Genomic DNA, 14379 nt, shown 5'->3' with positions numbered 1-14379 from the left:
AGAGGATTAGAGCACGTGGCTACATAATTTTTTTTCGTATGAATCCACTTTGTTTAAACTTGGATTTAGAACTAGAGAGTCTTAGTTTATTTTTTTTCCATTTTTGGATTACTAATCTAGCCCATGTAATCTGAGGTAAATTATATTGAAAATGACTTCGTAACTAGCTTTTCGATTGATTTATTTTGGAATTTAAAATGGTTTTATCTTTCCATTCATAATGAAAGATTCTTTGCTCTTGAAAAAAATCATTTATTTGATTCTTAACAAAAAAGGATGTTATGTATATGTTATATTCAAAATCGACTTTAATTTAGAAAAGTTACTAACTTGAATTTGTGATAATTTGTAAAATACATATGCTTGTGATAAAGAGCATAAGCCATAACTAAATTTTTTTTTTTTGATATGAAATTTTTTATAGTCGAAATAAAATAAATGGTATTTTTTTTTCCATTTTCCTCATTCTTGTAAATATATCCATCAAGAATTTTTTTTTTGTTGAATCAACAAAACCTTTTTTTGATTGTTCTTCTTCGTTTTTATCAAAAAAAAAAATTTCCACATGAAATTTCTAAAATTTTTATTTTTTTAGCCCCCATATATCAAACGAATTTTTTTTTTTTTTCTATTCTATCAAAAAAAAGGAGCGAATGTGCTTTTGCTTGCAAAAATTTCCAAATAACAATTTTACGCCTTTGGGAACGCATGGATCCTGTAATTATCTCTCGACGAAAATCAGATTGTTGTGAATAACGGATCAAAGCCATTTCATCTGTTTGATCAGAATTTTGATTATCTTTGAGATTAGTATAAATCTCGTTATGCGGTTCTTTTAAATCAGTAAAAACCACTATACGTTTTACTTTTCTTGAACGAATTCTTGATTCGGTTGGTATATTTTCTTCAGTTTTGGCTTCTAATTCTTCTAATTCACTTGTTAATTTGTATGACCATTGAGGAACTTGTTTATTGATTTCATGGAAATCAATAAAATTTTTTATAAGAGTTTGATCATTATTATAAATTATAACGACATCAAATAAAATTTTGAAAATTTTTATTTCTTCTTCTGACTGAATTTGTGCAAGTGAGGATTTTTGGTTTATATTACTCGCAAACTTGGAGGACGTAATGTTTTTTTTTGTTTTGCTTAAATTTGGGGAGGACGTAATGTTTAATGTTTCCACTGTTTCTGCTTTTGTAGTATCAGTGCACATTCCCTTGTCGTTTCCATCTCTTCCCTCTTCCAGCAAATCATCCATCATGATCTCATCCTCCCCACCATTGATATCCTCTACTTCACATTCGTCCTCTTCTCCTCCTTAGGATCTTCATTTTTTTTTGCCTGTGCTCCATCGTATGCGTCTCAAATCCCTGGTCCATTAGTTCCTGCAGTTTTGTAGCATCTTCGTGTGCTTTCTTCGACTTCCTTGTGTGTTGTTACCTTTCTAGCTCTTACTCAGCATTACATACCGCTCTTCAATCTTTTTTTGTGACTCACTTCTTTTCTCTTGGCTTCCTTTCATTCCAAGAAATCCTGCTCCCACACCTCACCAATCACATACCAATATCGCATAGCATGTATGTTAAAACATTCATTCACAAAGCTACAGCTTACTTGCTCTTTGTATTGCTCTATATGTCCTGCCAAAGTCTTCGTTGGTGCATATTGTAATTGTGGCTCTGCTTTAGTCTTGAAATAGTTGTCGCCAATGTAATAAAATGCATAAATTATTGGAATTTAACAGGAGCATATATATCAGCAACAGCGAGCAATCTTGACCTATGCAGCTGAGGAGCATATATATATATCAGCAACAGCGAGCAATCTTGACCTATGCAGCTCTTGCCCATAGCATAACTCATAGAAAAAACCTACAAATATAATAGAAAGCTAAACCCAATTAATCTTTCACCCCTAACCCCAAACCAAGTTGCATTGCCTTCATCATTTTCCTCCAAATAGGATCGCAGCTACGGTTACCAACTCTTCAGATTCGCCACTTTAACGTCTCTTTCCCACCACCTTCAGTCATAAAGCATCAACCCACCGGATGAAACTTACTCGATTCCCCCAGCTTGATACCCTATAGATATATCTCTATGTTATCACGGTTTTCAACTTCAACAAAATAAATTTTGTGTAGTATGATATTGTGTAGTATGATACATGCTCTCATAATCTTCTCTATCTTTTCTTTGTCCGAAGAAAGAGCCGGGTTTCTCACAATTGCAAATCGAGCTTGCAATACTCCAAAAGTCCGCTCCACATCTTTTCGGGTTGCTTCTTGAACTTTAGCAAATAACTCTTGTTTAGGACATTGAGGGAGTGTGATAGATTCCCAATGCATACAGTCAATGCTCCCGACCATCCCAGGAAACCCTCGTTTCTCTCCAATATCGAGTAGTCGTTGAAGATCTTCCGGTGTGGGTCGTCGTAGATACTCATCTCCGAATAACTGTATTATTCGGTCAGTGAAATTATGTAAACACGAAAGTGCAGTGATCTCAGCAAGTCGGAGATATTCGTCAACCGTGTCAGCCGCAGAACCATAAGCAGGTAGACGATTTGATGCCGTACATCTTTGTAGTGGAGAATGACCAAACCTCCCGGTTGCATCTCTTCTTTGCTGAAAGAATGGAATGCACTCTGATAGGCCATGGACAATACACAAGAATAATTCCTTATTCATGCAGAAACGGCGTCTGAATAAATGTGACGAGAATGTCGAATCTTCGCTGAAGTAGTCATTCCATAAGCGGTCGTGTCCTGCTTCATGGTTTCGTTCTATATAAGCATGTTTCCTTTGCTTAATGGTTTGGACCTCCACTATGTTGTTGAATGTATCTTCGAAGTATTCGTCGAAAATTTCGTCCAATTTTTATTCGAGTTCATCGGATGAAGATGATGACATATTTAGGTATCCTGCTTCAAAAAATAATATTTTTTAAAAACTATAAGTTCAAATTCTCTATAAGTTCAAATTATCTATAAGTTATTTTTTTTAAACTATAAGTTCAAATTATCTACAAGTTTAATTTTTTTAATCTATAAGTTCAAATTATCAACAAGTTTTATTTTTTTAATCTATAAGTTCAAATTATATACAAGTTTAAACTAAAAAATTATCTATAAGCTCAAATTCTCTATAAGTTCAAATTATCTATAGTTATTCTATTATCATTTTTAAAAATTTTTAATATGGTTTCTATAAGTTTTGGGATCATGTCTATAAAACCTTAGTTTGGTTTGGTCATACATGATCAAGTAAGTAAAGTGATCAGGTTATAACTAGCATTAAGAACATAGATGAATAAAGACACAATATGGTTGCTTATTTATGTTTAGCTTTTGCGATCAACACCCTAGAACCCTAGACAAGCTAGCCGACTACTCAGCCATGGTACAAGATAAACCATACATAATAACAGAATAATACTGCATATAAATCCAAAGAGAAATCAATAGGGTTTATGATAATCTTCTCGGTGAAGAAGAGGAGCCGTCTCCCTTACAATAGCAAAATCCAATAATTCCGTCTAGGTCTCTTGCAAAAACTAGCGTAATCAAAATAAAGATAAGGATGACTTTTTATATGGAGGCGCCATCGACTTTAGAGGAGAGAATAAGTGATTAGGAAAAATCTTTGAAAGATATGGAAACTTTCATAAATGTCGGGAACAATCGCCTGGTTGCTCCTAGTGGGATCAACCATCAGACTGCTCCGCTTGATTGTTCCGCGGGGAGAGACTCCAATTCTTGCTCCTTTCTTCACACTTCTTCCTTCAGTTCTTCAGTCTACTCCAGACCTGAAATGACTCTAAAAGGACTGGACTAACTCGATAAAACATTGAAAACAAGTTAAAAAGAATATACACAATGGTGTCAAAAACACCATATATCAATTCCCCCAGACTTAGATCCTTATTTGTCCTCGAACAAGGCAAGTATCAAGAACAGGGAAAAGGTTTGAAAGTGTGGGAACTCTCCTATTTCTCACTAACCATACATTAACGACGAATCTCTGAACCACACAAGCAAGAAACTAAGACCACATACTCTTACCATAACTTCCTCTGATCGTTGTTCAAAGATCGGCTCCCTACTCTTCATCTCATACCTGAAAAAGCACGCTATCGAGACAGAACTCCCAATATTCATTTAAGAGTGGCGTGATCCTCTCATCACAGGCATTATTCAGGGTTGATGGGCTAGCTGTGAACAGCCTAATTTTATAGTGGATTTAAAGACTGTTTAGCGGCTACCAATTTTTGTAGTGGATGCAGGATATCGCGCAAAATAGCAAGAGAGGATGGATCCATTGATGTCCACAACCCCTTACTCATTTTGTTGACTCTGGAGCGAACGCTCCGACTGTTTTCCTGCTCCATATCGTCGGTACCAACTCTCTTTGTTCTGCCATCCAGTGGTTACCTTTCCTTGGTTCTTCTACTGTAATCCTCATAATATCAAAGGAGAGCTCTTATTCAGAATCTCAGTCTGAAAAGAGATGGCATGTCAAACAAGTAGAAGTAGTTGCAATCGATCTCATCAGAGAGAAACTAGCCAAGCAGAAACTTCTTCTTCTTCGAGCTCCAACCGAATTGGCTAAGAAGGATCGACGTCCAACTAGTTGTTGATGTCTGCTCGGTTTAGTCCTCCTTCTCCATCAATGATCTCATATAAAAAAACATATACATACTTTTTTTTGATACCGTACAAATGCGGAGATCAAAGATGATGGTGTGGCAGAGAAGGAGGTGATGAATGGAATGATTGGCGCCACTGGCGATTCTACTCGTTCTCCCTTGTTCTCCACTGACTATTCTGGAGCAGTTGTTTTGACTTCTAAACTGACCGTTCTCCTTGTTCTGTTTGAAACTTTGCAACGATAACGAGTAAGAGGCTGCATCGATCTTTTTCTCTCCAACCTTTTTTGCACATATCTGCACCTATGGAACTGAAAAACAGAATGCATGAAGGTGGAATAAAGGCTTAGGTGCAAGGTAGGAAGTCGCTAAAGATGAGCTAGCCACTCAGGATCAGCAAGATAGGTAAAAAGAATAAGAAGTCCTGAGTATAGGTCTCGTTTCCCTGATCTAATGCCCATAACAAGAGGAAATTGCAGTCAAAATTAGGTTCATGTTAGGTGGAGTTAAGTCTACCCAGTGTAACCTGATCGGCTGAAAATTTCTGGAGAGTCAAGTGAGATAAGTCAGGGTTGTTCCAGGTCCAAGTGTGGGTCTTTCGTCACTACTAAGGTCACTGAATAAGAAAGTTAAAGCACGAGGTGGTTAAAAGATCATCACATAATAGGGTCCTAATTCCCACAAGAGTTTAGACTGACTCGATGAAAACACAAGGACTGACTCGAACATGAAAGTCAAAAGAAACAAGAGATAGATTATTAGCACACAATCGCCTCCCCCAGACTTACTTCACACCATCCTTGGTGTGAAAATAAACCGAGGAAGGCTCAAACAAACCAAATAAAAACTAATGAAAGCAAAGAAAAATAAATTGTTCAAACGGATAGCACAATGAGATAAGATGGTGGGGCGGATCAGTCCGACTCCCCGCTCTCGGAGCGACCAGCTGTCCTCCTGTTTCGCGGTACTCGCCCTCCAACTGCGGAAGATCCAACTGGTTCTTTGCCTCGGGATGTGATTGCTGCAGCGTCTGCTCCTGCGCGGATGTTCTGCCCTCTTGGCCGACGAAACAGCCCCCCGTGATCGCCTTGAGGATCCTCTTCATGAGGCTGTTGTTCTTGCGCTGGGAATCAACCATCCAACGGTGGTAAGTCGCATCATCTGCATCATCATCGAGTGGACTCAAATCATAAGCAGCATCCTCGTCTGGTGTGATGTCTTCTACATCATCCATATCATCATCTGGAGGCGATGCTCGTGGATCAGCGCACAGGAACTCCGGGTCTAGCAGGAAGCGGATGTTCTCGATCGTGCTGAAGTTCGTGAGGTGTGGCTGCGAGAGCTTGCAGTACAACATGTTTCCTTCCTTGTCTGCGAACTTGTAGGTGGACTCGTCGCGAAGGATGTCGCAAGCGATCAGATAAGGGGTGTCGATATACTCGATCTCATGGTTGACCGCGTATGATCTGAGGTTGATCCCAAAGTATTTGAACTGAGGAGTGAGCAGGCTACCACTCCTTCTTGTTCTCAGACTTGTTCTTGGCCCTCATCAAGCAATCCCTTAGAGAATAGAACATCCATATTAGAAAATACCCGGGGTTAGTTTGAACCGGCTGGATTGGGATGGCCCTAGCTCTGCGAATCTCGTCCTCAAGCCCTAAGTACAGCATCTGCAGCTTCCCCTTGGTGACCTTCGAGGTCTGATCCTTGGCGAATAGGAGGTTGGAGACCATCTTCGCAATTACCCTTAGAGTAGGGTTTCTTATCTGGGGCTGGTACGCCTTGCGGGATGTGAATGTTCTGTTCGTAATGAGGTCCCAAAAGCGGTCTGTTGGTGCAAACTTATTCTCCACTGCAACCTCCCTACGCTCGTCCGAAATCTCATATATCTCATTGAGCTTGTCAAGCGAGAGGGAGCAGGATTTGTCGTCGGCCATGAATGAGAATGAGCAGTTCTCATATGTAGGCGCGGAAGGGTCGTCGTACCCGATGTGAGCTGTAGCGAGTACTTGCCGGACGAGGTCGGGGTAAAGCTCGTGTGTTCGGTAGCAAAGGGGAGCAATCCCCATGGCGTGGAGTGTTTCGAACACATCAGTTTCGAGCCCAAGGGAGAGAAGGGTGTCCGCGTGAACAAAGCGAGTGGGCAGGATCTCGATGTGAAGGAGTGAGTTGTACCGTTTCGTAGATTCCTTATCCCATCCCTCACAGTGGAAGTCGAGGAGCATCGGGTCGTCGATATTGATTGACTGACCCTCTTGGCCCTCACGCGGCCATGGGTATGAAGTCGGAGCATTGTGGTTTGGAGGCGGCACATAGTTCTCGCGGGTGATCTTCGGGGTTTTAACTGACTTTTGCTTGGTCCGTGGAGGCATCTGCAAAACAGAACAAGCAGTTGTTGATTAGTACAGTTCGTGGGTTGTCTAGAAAAGGATGGAACCTTACCCATTCTCAATTAAACTCAGGTCCATTCAATTTCCAAACAACCCGACTATAACATTAAGAATAATGACCCGCGGTTCACCATAAAATTAAACCAATTAGCAAACCAAGGCAGTTCATATTTTCAGTTTTGATTCTTCTACCATTCTAGCAACATAGGATGTGTTCATTCAAAGATGTTGTTAACAAGTATTGACTGAGAGTGCGAGAAGAAGAAAAGAGAAAGAACCACAAATCGCGATTTGCATGTGCGATTTTTTGGAGATGTCGATTGTTACTTTGATCGGTTGAGAGAGATGAATGCAAAAAAAGAATGAACTCGAAATTCCAAGGAGTTAGAACTAAAAAGCGTGACAATTGATTGAGAGGTTAAAGAGTTTGGCTTAGGCTTCTATCCTTAAGGGAGAGAAGTTTGCGGCGAGTGGGGGCTAAGTGGGGAAGTGGGGTGGGTTACCCTTACATAGGCAAACCCTAACCGCTTCCTCTTCTCTTTTTTTTTTAGGGTCCGAAGACTTACCTGAGAGAACAGCTGTTCTCCAGCGAGAACAGTCTACGGATTGTTCCTCCGGGAAACTTCGGTTTTGTTTTTCCTGAAACAAAAATTTAAAACAAACTACAGAAGAATTGAAAGGGAAAGCATATTTACACTTACCGGTGGGTGGCCTCCCACCAAGCGCTCGATTTAAGTCACTAGCTTGACTTTGGGTAGCCAATTAGGCTGTGGAAGGATCGCCTAAGGGAATTTCTTCACCTTCTGCGATTGTTGTTTCAGCAAAGTAGGGCTTGAGACGCTGACCATTAACAACAAACTCTCCTCCATTTGTGTCCAGCAACACAACTGACCCAAAGGGGCTGACCTCTTTAATGGTAAACGGTCCAGACCATATGGACTTCAACTTTCCAAGGAACAGCTTCAATCTGGAGTTGAAGAGCAAGACCTGATCATTCGGTTCAAAGCTTCGGCTGAAGATCCGCTTGTCATGATATTCATTGGTCTTTTCCTTGTAGATCCTTGTGTTCTCATAAGCGAGATGCATGATCTCTTCTAGCTCGTGGATCTTGATTGAGCGCCTCTCCTTGGCTGATTTGATATCGAAGTTGAGCAGTTTGACAGCCCATGCCGCCTTGTACTGTAGTTCCACAGGTAGGTGACCTGCCTTTCCGTAGACAAGGTGATAAGGAGTGGTCCTGAGTGGTGTCTTGTAGGCTGTTCTGTAAGCCCACAATGCATCATCTAATTTGAGAGATCAGTCCTTGCGTGTAGTGCCGACTAATTTCTGCAGAATGCTCTTGATCTCTCTATTAGACACTTCTACTTGGCCACTTGTTTGAGGGTGATATGCAGTTGCGACTTTATGTTTGACACTGTTCTTCTTCAAGAGGCCTTGGAAGACCTTGTTGCTGAAATGGGTGCCGCCATCGCTTATGACCACCCTAGGTACTAAAAACCTTGGAAAGATGATGGATTTGAACATCTTGGTCACAACCCGCGCTTCATTAGTGGGGCTGGCGATTGCCTCCACCCACTTTGAAACATAATCCACTGCCACTAGAATGTACTCATTCTTATATGAGGGTGGGAATGGTCCCATGATGTCTATCCCCAACAGTCGAACACCTCAATCTCGAGTATGAAGTTCTGAGGCATCTCGTTCCTCTTGCTGATGTTCCCTTGTCTTTGGCACGAATTGCACTTGGAGATGGAAGCTTGAGCATCACGGAACATTGTGGGCCACCAGAAACCGGCTTGCAAGACCTCAGAGACGGTCTTGAATGCTGCAAAGTGTCCGGCATAAGAGGAACCATGGCAGTGATGTAGGATTCCTGGAATCTCAGCTTCTAGAACACATCGTCGGAACACTCCATCCTTGCAGTGTCGATACAGGAACGGTTCATCACAAAAGTAGAATTTTGCATCCCTCAGCAACTTCCTCTTCTCATTACCAGTAAAATCAACTGGTTCCTTCTCCGCAGCTAAGAAATTAGTTATCTCAGCAAATCAAGGTAGGTGGTAATATCTCTTCTTGCTTGCAGCAACGAAGTGTTCCTGGACTGCATAACAGTCTGCGGAAAGATTATCTTGATTGTTGTCGACAAAAAGACCAATCGCATAGACTTGTTCTTCTGGGAGACTATCGTCGAGAGCAGTCTCCTCGTTGATCTTCATCCTTGACAGATGATCCGCTACTCCATTCTCAATTCCCTTTTTATCCTTGATCTCAAGATCGAATTCCTAGAGTAGAAGGATCCATCGGAGTAGGCGTGGTTTGGCGTCTTTTTTAGTTAGCAGGTACCTCAGAGCCGCGTGATCTGTGTGCACTATCACTTTAGAACCTACTAGGTAGGACCTAAACTTCTCGAAGGCATAGACAATGGCAAAAATCTCCTTCTCAGTCGTGACATATCGGCATTGGGCTTCATCCATTGTCCTGCTCGCGTAGTTGATCACATGCAGTTTCTTATCTTTCTGTTGTCCCAGCACTGCTTCCACTGCGAAATCACTCGCATATGTCATTATCTCGAAAGGTAAGTCCCAGTCTGGAGGTTGAACGACTGGCACACTGATCAAGGCTCCTTTTATCGTGTGGAAAGCAGTCAAGCAATCACTATCGAACTCGAACTTAGTGTCCTTGCAAAGCAGCCTAGTGAGTGGTCTTGCAATCATTGAGAAGTCCTTGATGAACCTCCTGTAGAAACCGGCGTACCCCAAAAAGCTTTTGATTCCCATGACTGAAGTTGGTGGTTACGGACTCATCATTACCTCAATCTTTGTCTTGTCAACCTCGACTCTCTTCTTGGAAATCTTGTGTCCGAGAACAATCTCATCTTTCACCATGAAGTGGCACTTCTCCCAGTTGAGCACCAGATCTCTCTCCTCGCATCGTTGCAACACCCTGCACAAATTTTTCAAACAGACAGAAAAGAGCTTCCATAGACACTAAAGTCATCCATGAAAACCTCTATTATGTCCTCAATCAGATCAGTAAAAATGGACAGCATGCAACGTTGAAAGGTTGCAGGAGCGTTGCACAAGCTGAACGGCATCCTCCTGTAGGCAAACGTGCCATATGGGCATGTGAGTGTCGTCTTCTCCTGATCATCTGAGTGGATGAGAATCTGAAAGAAACCTGAATAACCTTCTAAAAAGCAATAGTATGAGTGGTTGGCCAGTCTTTCAAGCATTTGATCAATGAAAGGGAGTGGAAAGTGATCCTTGTGAGTCGCGACATTCAATTTACGAAAATCAATGCACATGCGATGTCTAGTGACAGTTCTAGTAGGGATCAATTCATTCTTTTCATTTGTTATAACAGTTATTCCACCTTTCTTAGGAACTACATGAACCGGACTAATCCAGTTACTATCAGAGATGGCATAGATCACACCAGCCTCTAGAAGTTTCATTATCTCTTCCTTAACAACATCTTTTAGATTTGGGTTTAACCTCCTCTGATGTTCTATAGAAGTCATTGATTCATCTTCTAGATGTATTCTATGCATGCATAAATCAGGTGAAATACCATGAATGTCAGCTAAAGAATATCCTAATGCCTTACGATACTTTCTTAGCTCACACAAAAGTTTAGCAGTTTCCACATTATTCAGTTCAGAGTTCATAATAAAGGGATAGGTGGAATTTGGTCCCAAGAACACGTACCTGAGCCCCGTAGGGAGGGATTTGAGCTCGATCTTTGGAGCTTTCAGCTCGCTCCATGGATCGTCGAGTTGCACGTTCAGCATGGTTGCTCTTTTGGGAGCATTCGCTCCGACTATACTGCTCTGATCGCTCTCGTCTTTCTCCCCTAGACTTAGATAAGCGACCATCTTTTCCATGCTTCTGGCAGAGTCAAGCATCTTGTCGTACCCGTCCGCGTCCACGCTCATGACGTTGTGCTCAGTCTCAGCTCGGGTTAGAGCCAGTTCGAGCGGGTCATCGATCAAGACTTTCTCAATCATTCCCTCTTGAGGGGATAGCGCCTGATCTTCGCCTTCAACTGTGTAGGTTTGTGCGTCTATCATCCGTTTCTTCAGCATTTTTTTCATCTCGAACTTCATCGCGATGTCTCCCAGGTGAAGATCAATCCTTCCTTGTCGAACATCAATAATCGCACCAGCCGTGCACAAGAAAGGACAACCCAGGATGAGTGGATCTCTTGGTTCTTCGTCAACCTTTAGAACCACAAAAATTTTCGGAACAAAGGTGTTGCCCACTCGGACATGGAGATCGTCAAGAATACCCACCGGTGACTTGACTGATCTGTCTACGAACACCAGGGAGATTCTTGTTGGTTTGAAGTCTGTGAATCCCAGTCGTTTTGCCACGGAGTAAGGAATGAGGTTGACACTCGAACCTAAGTCACACAGAGAACAAGCGAATATTGTTTTCCCAATTTGTATTGAGAGAACAAACTTGCCTGGATCACTCAATTTCTTAATCGGCATGTTTTGAAGTTCTGCACTGCACTCCTTTGAAACCAACAATAGCTCACTGTCTCCAGTTATCTTGTCGGAGATCAAACCTTTCATCAAACTGCACATAGAAGGTATCATCTGGATCGCATCAATCAGAGGTAACTTGATAGTTGGATCCTCTAGCATCTTTTTACACTTTGTCTCCTCCTGATCCTTCCGATATGTCTTTGCTGGAACAGGGTATGGAACATTAGGGGTGTATTCACGTGAAGGAACTGGCTCTATAAGTGTAGCGGCAGGGGTTGGATTAGTTTCAGCAGACTGTTCCGGTTCCTCGTCAGATAGAGGGACAGCTTCGGATTGTGGCTGCTCGCCCTCCTTTTGATTGGCCTTCTCTGCCACTGATATTTTCTTAGAGGCTGCATCCGGGAGTGTTATTCCATTCCTTAGTGCTACGGCACTGCATTCCTTAGGATTCTTATTGTTGGGGTCAAAATCGGTCACGACGGAATCACTATATGAATGTCCGTAAAAATCGGCATGAACGTTTTTACGAAAAATAAATCTTCAAAAAACATTTATTTACGAAGAATCTTGCGGAGAAAACACATTCACGAAAAATCGGAGAAAGACTCGAACAAGGTTGCCGCGTAGCAACCAGCACATGCACGGCTCGGTCGCTACGTAGCGACCGAGCTCTCACCGAAGCTTGGTCGCTAGGTGTTGGGGTCGAAAACGGTTACTGTTGGGGTCAAAAACGGTTACGACGAAGTTAACGTCCAAATCCCCGCAGAATACAAGTATGTCTTTCCGCAACAAATCATGCTCGGTCAAGAAAACGTCGCAACGTATGTTCCCGAGATAAATCTTCGTTCGAATTCTATTTAGATCAAACATAAGCCATCATAAACATACCCAGACCAGCTACGGATAGGTCCGAGTATGACGATCAGAACACGGATGAACCAAGCTCGGTGATTACGCAACTACCGCACATGCACGCTGTCCGGTTGCTATGTTGCGACCGAGCTCGAGCCAAGCTCGGTCGCTACGTATCGACCGAGCTCTTCCGAAACGTCGATATGACATTAGCCCATGCATTCTCGTCTACCCTTCGATACTATCTCCCGAAGACCGTAGCGAACCCATTTCATGTTTTCCGCCGTTCTAAGTCATCGATCAAACTTTACGGTAAAAACCGCGGAAAGTTCGTTCTTTATCGAAAGAAGCCGTAATAAACGCTTTGAGTCAGAAGACGGCCCAAAGGGACCTAAGACATGACTCGAGGCCCAACTTACGATTTCTTAACCAACAACCCGTAAGCCGCATGACGGTTTACGCTTGGTTCGCAAGGAAAGATAAATGTCAAGTTTCCGCAGATAAATACGAAATTTTGAAGATAATTACGATTTAGGCATATTTTTGTTTCTGTTATTTTGAGCTACGACTCAATTAGGTTTAGCCGTCTTAGGGTTGCTAGAACTAGGAATCTCGCCGACAGCTCTCGAGCCCAAAATGCTTGATCAAAACACGGATTCGGAATAAGATCTATTTTGCTCTCATGTTACGATTTTTGTACTTTGTCGTTGATATCTCTTGTTCTGATTGCTTAGCGTGTGGTATTAACAGATCTCCAGGACCTCTGGGAAATTAGGGTTTTCCTAGTTTCCTAATTTAAACGGAAATCGACAGTGCGAATTTCGGTTCCCACAATTTGGCGCAAGAAGGAGGGGGGTACGGATCAATCTTACTCTCAGCCACAAAACGCTTGATCAAAACAGAGTCTGGAAATAAGAAATACAAAATCGCAGTCCCCAACAACGCTGGTAAGACAACCCCAGCCGCCACTGCGCCTATGGCCAACGCTTACGCAAACGCCATAGTGCCTAAAAAAAAAATCGAAAAACCCTAGCCTCGACTTTTCACCACAGGAAGTGCAATGAAACGAGCTCGCGATTTCTCTTTTTGAACATAAAGGGAAACGATAAATCTTATCAAACCCCGTAAGCTTGGCTCATTACCGAACAAAAGAAATCTCAATGCGTAAGGGTTTTATCAAAACATTTTTTCCGAAAACATTTCGGAAGGGTAAAACTTGTTCTCCCAAAAGCCACAGAAAACCCCTAGGTTAATCGCGGAAAAAGGAAGCGCAACAAATCGATTACACAGCTCGGTCGCTACGTAGCGACCGAGCTCCAGCCAAACTCGGTCGCTACTTAGTGACCGAGAACGTACACGGGTCGGTCGCTACGTAGCGACCAAGCACGCACACGGCTTGGTCGCTACGTAGCGACCGAGCACGCACACGGCTCGGTCGCTACGTAGTGACCGAGCTCAAGCCAACTCTCCATTCGCTACATAGCGACCTGCCAGACCTAACAAGAGTCCTCCTTTGCGTTCTCTTTTGAATCCTCATCGAAACGTTTTTTGTTTCGTCTCAATCGGAGTTTCCGTTGAGATTTTACTACGAAAACAAGTAGGACTCTTCTTGGCTTGCTTCCACTCGCTACATAGCGACCTATCAGACCTCTACTCGCTACATAGCGACCTGTCAGGCCTCTAGAAAAGTTCTCCTTTGCGTTCTCTTTGAATCCTCATCGAAACGCTTTCGTTTCGTCTCAATCAGAGTTTCCGTTGAGATTTTACTACGAAAACAAGTAGGACTCTTCTTGGCTTACTTCCACTCGCTACATAGCGACCTGTCAGGCCTCCAGCTCGCTACACAGCGACCTGTCAGGCCTCCAGCTCGCTACATAGTGACCTGTCAGGCCTCAAAAAGCTCCTCCTTTGTGTTCTCTTTTGAGTCCAGATCGAAACGTATTTCGTTTCGTCTCAATCGGAGTTTCCGTTGAGATTTTACGACGAAAACAAGTA

The 14379-nt window shown here is 42.5% G+C and overlaps 1 protein-coding gene, 1 long non-coding RNA gene and 1 pseudogene across 2 annotated transcripts; all 3 read right to left on the bottom strand.

Moving 5' to 3' along the window:
* Nucleotides 1-1100: 1100 nt before the first annotated feature.
* LOC106294000 lies at nt 1101-1887 on the bottom strand. Its single transcript, XR_001260705.1, has 3 exons — nt 1839-1887; nt 1622-1786; nt 1101-1540 (listed from the first exon to the last, which is right to left on the bottom strand). It is a non-coding gene; the product is annotated as an uncharacterized LOC106294000 (long non-coding RNA).
* Nucleotides 1888-7805: 5918 nt separating this feature from the next.
* Nucleotides 7806-8684, bottom strand: LOC106344738. The gene is made up of 2 exons (XM_013784053.1): nt 8401-8684; nt 7806-8304 (listed from the first exon to the last, which is right to left on the bottom strand). Exons 1-2 carry the CDS (start codon nt 8682-8684, stop codon nt 7806-7808), a joined length of 783 nt encoding a protein of 260 aa, XP_013639507.1.
* A 5-nt stretch (nt 8685-8689) lies between these two features.
* Nucleotides 8690-14379, bottom strand: part of LOC106344737 — a 15844-nt pseudogene continuing 10154 nt past the window's right edge.

The sequence above is a fragment of the Brassica oleracea genome, chromosome C5 (genome assembly GCF_000695525.1).
Source record: "Brassica oleracea var. oleracea cultivar TO1000 chromosome C5, BOL, whole genome shotgun sequence".
In the NCBI taxonomy this organism is placed as follows: Eukaryota; Viridiplantae; Streptophyta; class Magnoliopsida; order Brassicales; family Brassicaceae; genus Brassica; species Brassica oleracea.
This window is presented reverse-complemented; position numbering and strand designations above follow the sequence as displayed.